This window comes from Panthera pardus, unplaced genomic scaffold (genome assembly GCF_024362965.1).
Source record: "Panthera pardus isolate Hobbes unplaced genomic scaffold, ASM2436296v1 HiC_scaffold_15, whole genome shotgun sequence".
Lineage (NCBI taxonomy): Eukaryota > Metazoa > Chordata > Mammalia > Carnivora > Felidae > Panthera > Panthera pardus.
In genome coordinates, this window is record NW_026526710.1 from 74,363,375 (window position 1) to 74,375,643 (window position 12,269).

At 33.7% G+C, this 12,269-nt stretch overlaps 1 protein-coding gene across 9 annotated transcripts in view; it reads left to right on the forward strand.

The window, feature by feature from the left end:
• Window positions 1-12,269, forward strand: part of RELCH (RAB11 binding and LisH domain, coiled-coil and HEAT repeat containing) — a 114,162-nt gene that overhangs the window by 44,481 nt on the left and 57,412 nt on the right. For all 9 annotated transcript variants that reach the window (XM_053902798.1, XM_019463850.2, XM_019463845.2 and 6 more), the window contains one exon: window positions 8,127-8,239. In XM_053902798.1, coding sequence (XP_053758773.1) covers window positions 8,127-8,239 — 113 coding nt within the window. The remainder of the gene's footprint in view (window positions 1-8,126; window positions 8,240-12,269) is intronic.

Below are 12,269 nucleotides of genomic sequence, written 5' to 3' on the forward strand. Positions count from 1 at the left end.
TGGGTTTTTCATAAATGCCCTTTATCATATTAAGAATATTTTCTTCTGTTCCTAGTTTGCAATATTCTTATCAAAAAAGGGTATTGAATTTTGTCAATACTTTTTCTGCATTGAGATGATGATTTTTATCCCTTCATTCTCTTGATGTAATATAATATGTTCTTGATTTTTCATGTGTTGAACCACCCTTGCATTCCGGGGTAGATCGCACTTCGTCATAATGTATAATTCTTTTAATAATGTTGTTGGATTTAGTATTTTTTTGTACATTTTTGCACATTTTTTTCACATTTTTGCATCTAAATTCATAAGATACTTTGGTCTGCGGTTTTAACATTTATGAGAATTGTCTGGCCTAACATCTGGTCTGTCCTTGAGAATGTTCCATACTTGAGAAAAATATATATTTTGCTGTTGTCAGGTTGAGTGTTCCGTATCTGTCGATTAGGTTTAATTATTTTATAGTGTTCAGGTCCTTGATTTCCTTACTGATCTTCTATCTAGTGGTTTATCCATTATTGAAACTGAGATATTAAGGTCTCCAAATATTATTTTAGAGTTGCATTGTATTTTTTCAGAGATACTTTGTGTGTGTAAGCAAACTCAAATATATGATCTTTCTTCCATGACTCACACAGATGGTACTACACTCTATGCACTATTCTTTACTTTGCTTTTTTTTTCCATATAACATATTTTTGTTTCTTTCTATGTCAGTACATAAAGAACTTTCTCATTCTTAAGGCTGCATAATATCTAGTTGTTCTATAGTCTCATTTATTTTTTATTTTCTTTAATTTAAAAAAAAATTATAGAGAGAGAGCACAAGTGAGAGAGAGGGACAGAGGGAGAGAGAGAATCTTAAGCAGGCTCCAGGCTCATTGCAGAGCCCAACACAGGGAATGATGCCATGACCCTGGGATCATGACCTGAGCCAAAATCAAGAATCTGACTCTCAACTGACTGAGCCACCCAGGCGTCCCTTTTTATAATAGTTTTTTAAACATGTTTTAAATTAGTGTTTTTTCAGATATTATTGGCCACACTCTCAGTAAGAGAGGCATTTTACCTGATGTGCCAGTATATAATTACAGATATAATTAAAATGAAAGTTTGGAAAAAAATTTAAAAAATTAAAAATTAAAAAAATAAAAAAATTAAAGTTTGACAAATCAAGCCTTACCTTTATGAAATATAAAACATTAAAATAGAAGATAATCAATATCAAACATGATTTTATAAATATTTTTAATTAATAAAGAGTATAGCTAAATAAATAATAAAAAAGAAAAACAATGCTCTTTTTGATCCATTCAATTGATTTTATGACCCGTTGTTTTAAAGGGGGGTGACATAAAGGTTAATTAAAGCTATCTAATAAATTAAACTTTTATATTTAATAAAAGTGGAAAGTACAGTGAATATAGATGTTAGTGTTATTTGTTTTTTAAAAGATAAGTAAACACCCTCACTCAATCTTTTGGTCACAATGATAGCATTTTTCTAAATTTAACATACCATATTTCAAGTCTAAGATGCCATTAATTGTAATAATTAAGTACCTTTAAGAAAGAATTCCAATTAAATTATGACATCTTCTCCATTGTAAGGTACATCCCAATTTCAGAAGTAATAAAAAGTAAAAAAAAAATTTTCCTCCTATATGCTGTTAAGTAATGATAATCTTTTTTTTTTTTTCACCAACTTATGTTTATTTTTTTTATCTTGAGAGAGAGAGAGTGCAAGCAGGGGAGGAGCAGAGAGAGAGGGAGAGAGAGAAATCCCAAGCAGGCTCCATGTGGAGCCCAATGTGGGGGTCAAACTCACCAACCATGAAATCATGACCTGAGCCAAGATCGAGTTAGACGATTGACTGAGCCACCCAGGTACCCCTACGAACATGTTCTATTGATTTGGGAAGGAAAAGAAATCATGAGCAAATTTTCTTTTTGTAGCTTATATAGTAATTCATTTTAATGGGTTCATTGAAGAACTTGAATCTTTCAAACCAAATTGTAGAATAAATATATGTATTTAGTAAATAAGCTAAAGAAGTTGATTCTTCACAAGCTCTGCTTCAAATGCATTTGAAGGGGAAATTCTGTAATTTAAAAATAGGATTTCATAAAAGATTACTTCTAACAGCATTCTTAAATAATACATCTAAATTTAACTTTTATTTTCATTCTATGCCAAGGAAATATGTGCCGTTCAGCTAGCTGACTCGGAAAAGCAAAGAAGTCTGGGCCTGGAATGGGGATGGGCAAGTGGAAATGGGGAATGAGTCCAAGCCTTTTTTTTGAGGTTGAAATTGTTCCAAAATTAGATTGGTGATGGTTGCACAACTCTGAATATACTAAAAACCACTGAATGTACACTTGAATTTTTATGATACATAAAATAAATCTCATTAAAGCTGGAAAAAAAAAAGAGACAAAGGAGAGAACCAATTATCTAAAAGTTTTAAATATAGTTAGTATCTCTAAAGTATCTGATCTTACGAGAAACCAAATTTTGCTCTTTTATATTGGCATTCACGTTTGCTCCCTGGTGAATTTTTTACCTATGTTTTTAACTAAGCCCAGGTAATTATAACTGAATGAGAGTGTTGAAGAGGAAAAGGTTTCACTTGTACCCTTCTAGTTCTTTGGCTAGTCTAGTAATCAGTTTAACATAGGTCAGATTCGTAGGAGAAAAATAAATTCACAGTTGTATGGGGGTCCCATAGCAACATAAGACCCAAGGACAAGCTGGGCAATTCAGTTTCCATCTTGAGCGAAGGAATGGGGTAAGAAAGAGGAGGAGGGTGATTCACAGGACAATAAGAAAAGAACAGATGTTTGGTGATTAGATGTTTCTCCTCCATACAGATGAGTCATTCAAATAAAATAGCTATCTCTTGGTGATAGCTCTTTCTGGCCAGGCCCCCTATCTAAATTCTTTTTGGTAGTTTAAGAGAGAGGTAAAGTTTTTCTTGGGGCTGCTGGATTTTGATTGGCTTTAGCTCAAAATAGTCAAAGTGACACATTTTGGAGAGACTTGTTTTGAACCCCTGCAAGAGTTATGCAATAGAATAGTCAATAAGAATAGTAAAATAGTATGGTGAAGTGGTAAGCTTGGTCCATCTTCTTTACCTATTTAATGTGTATGTGTATGGATGTGTTAATTTTGGAAGTAAATCACATACTCTTTAGCAGTATCAGAGTTTTAAAGTCATTCAAATATTTTACGTAGGCTTCCTGAAGGTTGAGCCTCAGGAATTGTAATAATTCTAAGAATAGGTATTTTAGCAGCCTTTGAAGTATAGAACTTTTCCAGAGGTGAGTAATCTTGTTTTTCGTGTTTTTTTTTTCTTGTGTGAGTCTTTGTAATATTCTTTCCTTCTTCCTTTTTATTTCTTTTTTTAAAGTAAGCTGTATGCCCAACATGGGGCTTGAACTCATGACCCCAAGACCAAGAGTCAGTCACATGCTCTACCAACTGAGCCGGCCAGGCGCCCCTCTTGCTTTCTTGCTTTCTTGTTTTCTTTCTTTCTAACTCTATTACTGTCAACATCTCGACAAGTTTAAGCTGAAAATCTAAATCAAAAGGTGTACACTTATCATAACTTGAATTTAAATTGTAATTTGGTATTGCTTAATTTCTAGGCAAAAGACTAGATGGAAAATTTTAAAATAACAACTACCCAAAAGTTTTAAATGAAGCTTGAGTTATAGGAAATAATTTTTTTTAATGTTTTTTATTTTTGAGAGAGCGCAAGCAGGGGAGGGGCAGAGAGAGAGGGAGACACAGAACTTGAAGCAGGCCCCAGGCTCTGAGCTGTCAGCACAGAGCCTGATGCAGGGCTCAAACCCACGGACCACGAGATCATGACCCATGACCTGAGCCAAAGTCACGCTCAACCGACTGAGCCATCCAGGCACCCCTAAGAAATAATTGTAATGAAAGAGTAAGGACAAACAGCGAACTATAATTTACTGGATTAATGTATTACCTTTCTAGAACTGTAGATTTTTTTCTTCTTGACAGGAAGCACTCAAACATTTCCTCATTGGCATCTGATCTAAATGTAATGCTTCCTTTTCTGTTTTAGAATTCTTTCAGATCTTGAAGTCATTATCTTATCAACATTTCCATGCTTTTTTTAATGTTAAAATTTGCCTTCATTCCCCCACCCAACATCTAATCATTCACATTGTTTTAACTCCTTTTTTACCCCATCCCCATTTTTGTAGTCTAAAGGCACTAATCTTTAAAAGACTAAGGTTAAGTAAAAATATTCATAAAATCAAATGTAAAATTCTCTAAAGACATTTCTATCTCTAAAGTGATTTATTACCATTAAAAGTTATTTTGTTTTACTTAAGAACTGAAAGGAGGATTAAAATGGTATAGGCCTTTCTTATTTAATTCTGTACAAAAGTCTATTGGCAACCTGAGAGTTTGAGGGGTGGATGATCCTTCATATAGAGAGAACCAGCTTTGTTATTAAAATTGCAAAAGTTATTTACTTGAGTAAAATGTAAATTACTAAGCCTTTTAGATTAATGAGTTCTAAAGGCCTTAGAAATCTCTTTTCCAAAATGATAATAAAGTATTGGAATGCCTTCTGCAAAAGGATTACTGCAATGATTCCCTCTCTAGTGATCTGTAGGACATCTGTTTTATATTTCACTTCAATACACATTTACTGAGTACTATCAGTTGCTAAAACATGTTTTAAATAAAATATTTAAGATTTCTGTTGCCTTGAAATGTGGACACACACACACACACACACAAAAAGAAATGTGGACACAGTAAATTTTTGTGTGTAGGGAGATGCATTACCTTTTGGATATGTTACCAAAGCCATAGGTGTTTTCTCACCATGGTTATTATTTTTCATCAACATGCAATCTTAAGTCTAATTTGCTTAAGGATCTTTTAATGTACAAAATTCTTAAGTTTTAGATATGATGTCTAACATTTCTCTCTTATTCTCAATACATTTTTTAATATGCAGTCATTTAAAGACATTTTTGAACCACTGTCACCTTTTCCTCTGAAGGAGATTCAGCTACCAATTTTTAAATGTTTTATTCAAGAATTAGTGTTTTCAAAACACTAGACTTCTTCAACTGGAAAGATGATACCAAAGAGAGAATATTGATTCAAATCTATAAATTTATGAATAATGTTCAAATGGTAAAGCAGATTTAATAAATTCTGATGTGGATGTATCAATACTTCAGAAGCTTGAAAAAGATGAATTCACAGTAAATAAATGTGAACATAGAACAGCAAATACATACAGAATTCATTATTTCAAGAGTGGTACAAATAGAACTTGTGAGTAAATAAATGAATGATAGAGGAATTAAGATATTTGGAGCCAGTCATAACTTAACAATTAAAATCCTTGATTCTATGAGAAACAAACTCCTCTTTCCTCTTTTTTCTACCATCACTTACTGGGCCTCTTCTCAGCTGTGTATTTCTAAAAGAGGAAGAGACTGGCCTACTTTATACATAACTGTTTTAGCCATTATTGTGCCAAGATGTACCTAATTCTCCTTGGCATAGAATATCATCCAAAAATGTTAGGCAGTGACTTCCTATATGTGGTTAATTTTGTCAGCAAGAAATAAAAGCAAATAGCAACATAACATATTACTGTGATTCAGAAAAGGGAAAAGTATTTTCCTTCAGAGCCCTAAATTCATAGAATTTGAGAGTCTTGAGGGTACAAGAAATGACAAAGGTTTTCCTCCCATGTGTGAATTGGTTGGTAATAGCTGCTGTCTTGAGAAGTGCTTTGGTAAGTCCTGTATTAAGACTTTTTGAGGCCAACTTTGATCTCAGAAGGAAAACTTAACAATTCCATAAGCAATAGATAAGGGAATTAATGTATATGAAGTATTTTCCATTTCTACCCTAATCTTAATTTTTGTATGTTTTACTTGTAGAAACTAAAAGTCAGAGAGGTTTGTGATTTGTCATTAGGTTTTCAGTTTGGCGCATCTATAGCCATATTTCAGTTAAAAGATTCTTTATAGTAGGACATAAACTTCCTCTCTGATTAAGGATCACTAAGATTCATGATGTAAAAAAAAAGGGGGGGAAATGTAAGGCACAAAGAATAGTTGAACAATTATTTTGCTATGCTTGTTTTTGAGATAAAGAAGCTAAATAATTATATTTTAAACAGTATGTATATATATATAGTTGTAATTACAGCAAATATATTACCTGTGTTTCATCACTGTATCTTTAAAGAGTGGTACAATAGAAAGAGAATGGAGGAAGATTATGGAAAAGTATATATGTAGAGATAATGGAAAGCCAAGAAGAACATTGAGGAGAAAGCAAGAAAACTTGGGAAAGAAGAATCTGACATGAGGGAAAATACAAATAAAATATTTGGGGCTTTTCTTGATTTTCACACATTAAAATAATTTCTCCTTGTTAGTGCCTTCTAGAATAACTGCTTTTTCATCTTTAAGGTTCTTCTCTCAGTGGGATATGCTGATGATGCAGTGTCTTAGTACTCTCAGGAGGATCGTTGGCTCTTAGCAGTCTAAACGGAATCCTCTAAGGATTAGGAGAGTCCTTGAGATTAATGGTCTCCTACTCTAGTATTTCATAAAAGATTGTTCAGTTTCTGTAAAGTCAAGACTAATCCATCAAGCATCATATTGAGTCTTTGGTGAAAACATTACTGAACAATACAGGATCCATATCTATACTTTGCCTTCCATTCCTAGTACAAAATCATTTTCCCTCATTACTTTTTGTTTCTTGTCCTTTTCATTTGCTCACTAATGCAAAACCTACAGAGGTGCCCGAATAGAAAGATGACTGAATAAACGTTTCAAATTCCTTTTTACTTCTCAGATGTATTCTTAGCTCTCCTCTGTATCTTCGTACTTTCAATTTAAGATTTATACCAGGTAATTATAATTTTAAGATAATACGTAAAGACTTTAGAAATAGTAGAAAGGAACTTCAAGTCATTCCTTTAAGTTTCAGTCTCAGCTCCTCTAAAAAATGGCATCGTCCATTTCTAAGGAAGCATCTTCAAAACAGGAAGATACTTGCCCTACAGTGTAGACTTTTCTGCAGGGTATCACGCGTTATTACATAGCAGTGAGTTCCTGTTTTAATCTACTAGCACTTTTTGGTGGGTAGGAAGATAGATGGGAAAAAGAAATGGTGGGGTTGTAATCATTCTGTTCTTATTACATCATAGTTACGTCTTTAATATATTACTGAAAAGTAACGATAAAATATTATTTTCATAATTTAGAAAGTTTTTTCCTGAAAGTATCACTTCTGGACTTTTATTCTCATTAGATTTGAAAATCCATTCCAAAATGAAAAACATTAATATCTTTTTCATAGATATTAGAATTTTGTCTTACTTTAATTAAAATGTGAAATAAATTTGGTTTAAGTATTTCTTTGGAAGAGAGAAATAAACTTTTGTTATTACTTTCCTACAAAATATTGAATTCACCTCTGCACGTTGAATGTGCAACAAGTACGATATTACTAAAAATCTCCATTTGAACATAAACCATGTCTGCTGATACTCTGTAGCAGTGCTGAGAGCATCGAACACTTATGGAAATGGTCTTCTTTTTAATGAGCCATAGGGTTAAGTGAGAAGGTACAGAATTACTACTTATATGTAATCTTAATAAAAACAGATGATACTGTACTTGCGGAAGTGGGATGAGTTGTCTTGATTTTCTGTTACCTTTCCAAGCTTTAAAAGATAGCTAGCTTCTGCAAGTTTTTGTTTAAAAACACCTTCAAAAATAAAATTCCTGTGCCAGCTTATAGTGTTCTATAGTCCAAAAACTAGTAGACGATTGGGAAGGACTGGATAAGAAAATAAGGTTAGTTGAATCTTCAGTAATGTTATTTATCACATTGTGATTCACACCTTTCTGCAACCACCACATAAATACATGTTTCAGTGTTTTCTCTTGAATTACCAATGTTACAGAGTTAGAATTTGCTCTTTTGTATGTTGTGATTTATTTCATTTTAAATGTCCATTTAAGAATACCCTGGGGGAAGAAGAGCATATTCTGCAACGCATTTTTACTTTGACTTTTTCCACCTTCATATTTCTTTAGGAGTTGATTCCCCTCATATTGTGTACAGCATGCCTACATCCTGAGCCTAAAGAAAGAGATCAGCTTCTCCATATACTTTTCAATTTGATCAAGAGGCCAGATGATGAGCAGAGGTAGGTATGACTACTTCTTTGGGAAATAAATATCACGTTGATTGATTCACGTCACTAATGTGGCACCAAGATTAGCATTTTAATCTAAATGCCTTCTTTCTGTCCCGGTGTTTATTTTAACAAACAGAGGAAACACTGGCCTCATTCACAGAGTTCTGCAGTGCCTTCGTTCTTGTTATTCCAGTTACTCACGTTAAATTTGTACACTTTTATATTAGTTACCTTTAAACTTCTAATTCAAATATTTCTTTGCCTTTATCTTTCACTTGTGATTTCTAAGAACTCCTAAATATTCCCCCTTTTTCCCGCGGATGAATTACATAGATCACAGCTTCTTAACAGGCTCCACAAAAAACTAAAATATTTAATATATGAATTTCCGCATCATTGGGCTGTCTGTAAACCAATTACTATGTGGCTAGAGGGGTGTAGTATTTTTTGTTTGTTTGTCGTGACTCGAGTGCTCACAACTCTTGATACCTGATTGGAGAAATTAGTTCTGTCTGAGGGTGGTAAAGGGACCCACATCAAGGTGACTTCCCAGAAGAACAGGGAATAGGTTGCGATCAAGTGATAATGATGTCTACCTTAGAGAATAAAATCTTTCAATAAAGGTGGACCTTTTAAGTGAAGCTCTGCAGGTGTGAACGTGAACAGAACATCCTTGTGGGTCAATAGGTTTGACTAAGCACTGGATGGTAAAATATGGGCGTTTGAAATGTTTTTCTGTTATAATTTTCTGTCTTAATGAAAAAGTTTTGCCTACACTTTTGCAAAACAATAGTATTGCACTTTACGATTAGGTAGGTGACTTTACATATTCAATACTTGTTTTACTGACTGTCACTTTTTACCTCATCTGAGAATGTTGGAAAATCATAAAACAAGTAAAGCTCAAAATTTTATATATATATTTTTAAGTTTATTTAGTTTGAGAGAGAGAGAAAGTGTGAGTGCGTGAGTGGCAGAAAGAGAGAGAGAGAGAGAGAGATCGAGAGAGACTCCCAAGCAGGCTCTGTACTATCAGAGCAGAGCCTGACTTGGGACTCCAACCCATGAACCATGAGATCATGACCTGAGTCAAAGTCAGATGCTTAACCTTAAAGCTCAAAATTTTATTTTTTTATTTTATTTTAATTTTTCTTATTTTTATTGAGATATAATTAATATATAACATTGTGTAAGTTTAAGGTATACAGTAGATTGATTTGATACATTTATATATTGCAATATGATTACCATCAAAGTGTTATCTGATACCCCTATCATGTCATATAATTATTATCTCTTTGTAGGGAGAACAATTAAGATCTAGCTTCTTATCAACTTTGAAGTTTATGATACAATATTAATGACTATAATCACTGTGCTGTGCACTATATTTCCAGCATTTATTTACCTATTAGTTCCAAGTTTGTATCCTTAAACAGCATATCCCCAATTCCTCCACACCCAAGTCCCGGTAACTACCATTTTACTCTCTTTTTACAAGTTCAGCTTTCTAAAATTCCTCATATAAATGATGTCTTACAGTATACATCTTTGTCTGATTTTCTCACTTAGCTTAATGTCCTCAAGGTCCAACCATATCCATTTATATTAGCATGAAAAAAGGGTAAGATTCCAAGGAATAAATCTTACAAATGATGTTAAATATTTTAAAACCTTACAAATATTATAAAAGACCTAAACATATTTTGGAAGACCTAGGTCTAGTCCATGTTTATAAACAGTAAAAATCTGTATAACACTTTTCCAAAAATTGGTCTGCTATTCTAGTCAAAGTCTTTATTTTTTTTTTTAATACAATTTATTGTCAAACTGGCTAACATACAGTGTGTACAGTGTGCTCTTGGTTTGGGGGGGGGGTAAAAGCTCAACATTTTAAATACAAGGTATCTCTCAACTCTGAGAATAAAAATAGTCATATAGATTTTAAAACATTATGAGTATATATCTCTTTCCTGTTCTTACCAAAATATACCTGAGCAAGTGGAGAACATGTCCTTTCAGGATCCAGTCAAGATGAATCTACACCAGCAGTCCTCACATGCTAGTCCAATAGAAAGAAGGGAAATTTGGGGCGCCTGGGTGGCTCAGTAGGTTAATAAGCATCTGACTTTGGCCCAGGTCATGATCTCATGGTTCATGGGTTCAAGCCCCACATCGGGTTCTGTGCTGACAGCTCAGAGCCTGGAGCCTGCTTGGGATTCTAAGTCTCCCTCTCTCTGCTCCTCCCTCACTCGTACTCTGTCTCTCTCTCTCTCAGAAATAAATAAACATTAAAAATTTTTTAAAAAAAGAAAGAAAAAGAAGGGAAATTAAATCACTGTATTAAGTACTATTCATTGCAAACTAAAAATTTTCTAAGGATAGTTTGATGGTGCTAAGAAAATTAATGTTTTTTCTCCTTGAAAAATACTCTTCCCTATCTTGACAACTTAATAATTAAATACCATTTATTACATTGTTATTTTTAAATTTGCAAGGCAGAAACCTCGGATCTCTAGGCTGTTTTCATACTCTGCATGGAAAGCTAATAGCTGCCACCTGGTGGCCAAAAGTACCTATTGGCCTTACATCAGGTTGAGCTAGGTCAGGAATTCAGCACTCGTGCCCACGCTTAAATTTTTTACCTTACAGATATAAAAGTATTTACTGAAATAGACTGATCAGTCGACTTACCGTGTATAATGTGAGTAACAAATTAACAAAGCAGAATGTTTAAGTTAGCATAATGTATTTGTCATATAATCACTTGCTACTTTTCCTGACTTAATAAGTCTCAGGCTTCTTTGTCTCCTAAGAAGAATTTCATTTTATGCTTAATAATGGTGCTTTTTGCCAGTTCTTTGCTAACAACCATAATTGCCACCATATTCCTACCTGCATCAAATACTAGTCAAATAATCCCTGTCCTGCGATTTAGTACAAGTGAGAACATTTATTTTTACCATTACGGGAGCCTGTTTCCAATGCTGTTAATAATCGATAGGCTATCTGACCTTTTCTGTTTTCAATCTGTATTTCAAAACTGTTATACTTTTTCGAATTAACTTTGCTGGCTAAGAAGTTTGCCTTCAGGGGCCTAACATTTTTTCAATAAGTTGATATATCGTTACTATGTAGATGGTGGCTCATGATTTAAAGTCATTTCGCACGAGGGTTTCATGCAAGTGTTTGTAATGCCTACATTTCACCTAAGTTCGTTTACTAAAAGAGTCAAACATTTATGAAGCCAATATACGTGCCTTCTCATTCTTTTAAGACACTAGTGGGGAAAAAACAATATTCAGATATTAAGAAATTTTCACTGGGGAACAGGCAGCTAAAAAGCTGTCCGTAAACCTTGGGAATTTCTTTCTCCATTTTTCTTTTATTCGTGTTATTTGCCTTCCCAAAGTAGGAAATAGAAAAGCAAAGGAAGAATTGAGAAATAGGCATGGGAGATGATAATATAAATATAAAGGGGAATCAGATAGATAAAAATACAAGATTGTGGTAAGTGAGAAGAAGCTGTAATATACACTGAAGATATACTGGCTCAACGTTTTCCTCGTTGTTGTCCAGATGTACTTTGTCATTATTCTCCTCAACCTGAGAGAATAGTTATAGTTAATCTGGCTAAATTAAATTGAAATTTAAAGTTACTATTCAGTTTAAGTTGACTTATATTGCGAAATAGTGAGCATTGCTTGGGCTTCAAGTGCCGTTTCTATAATTAATGTGAATAAACATTCTAATTTGCTTTTTCTTGAAGTTGGCTACTTTAAAACATCTATTGAAGGGGCACCTGGGTGACTCAGGCGGTTAAGTGTCAGACTTCGGCTCAGGTCATGATCTTACGGTTCATGGGTTCAAGCCCCACATCGGGCTCTCTGCTATCAGCTCAGAGGCTGCTTTGGATCCTCTACCCCCTCTCTCTGTGCCCCTCCCTTCCTCCCTCCCACTCTCACTCTCTCTCTCTCAAAAATAAATAAATCTTAAAAAAAATTAAAAAGAAAACATACTTATTTTTCCATCAGGTTTT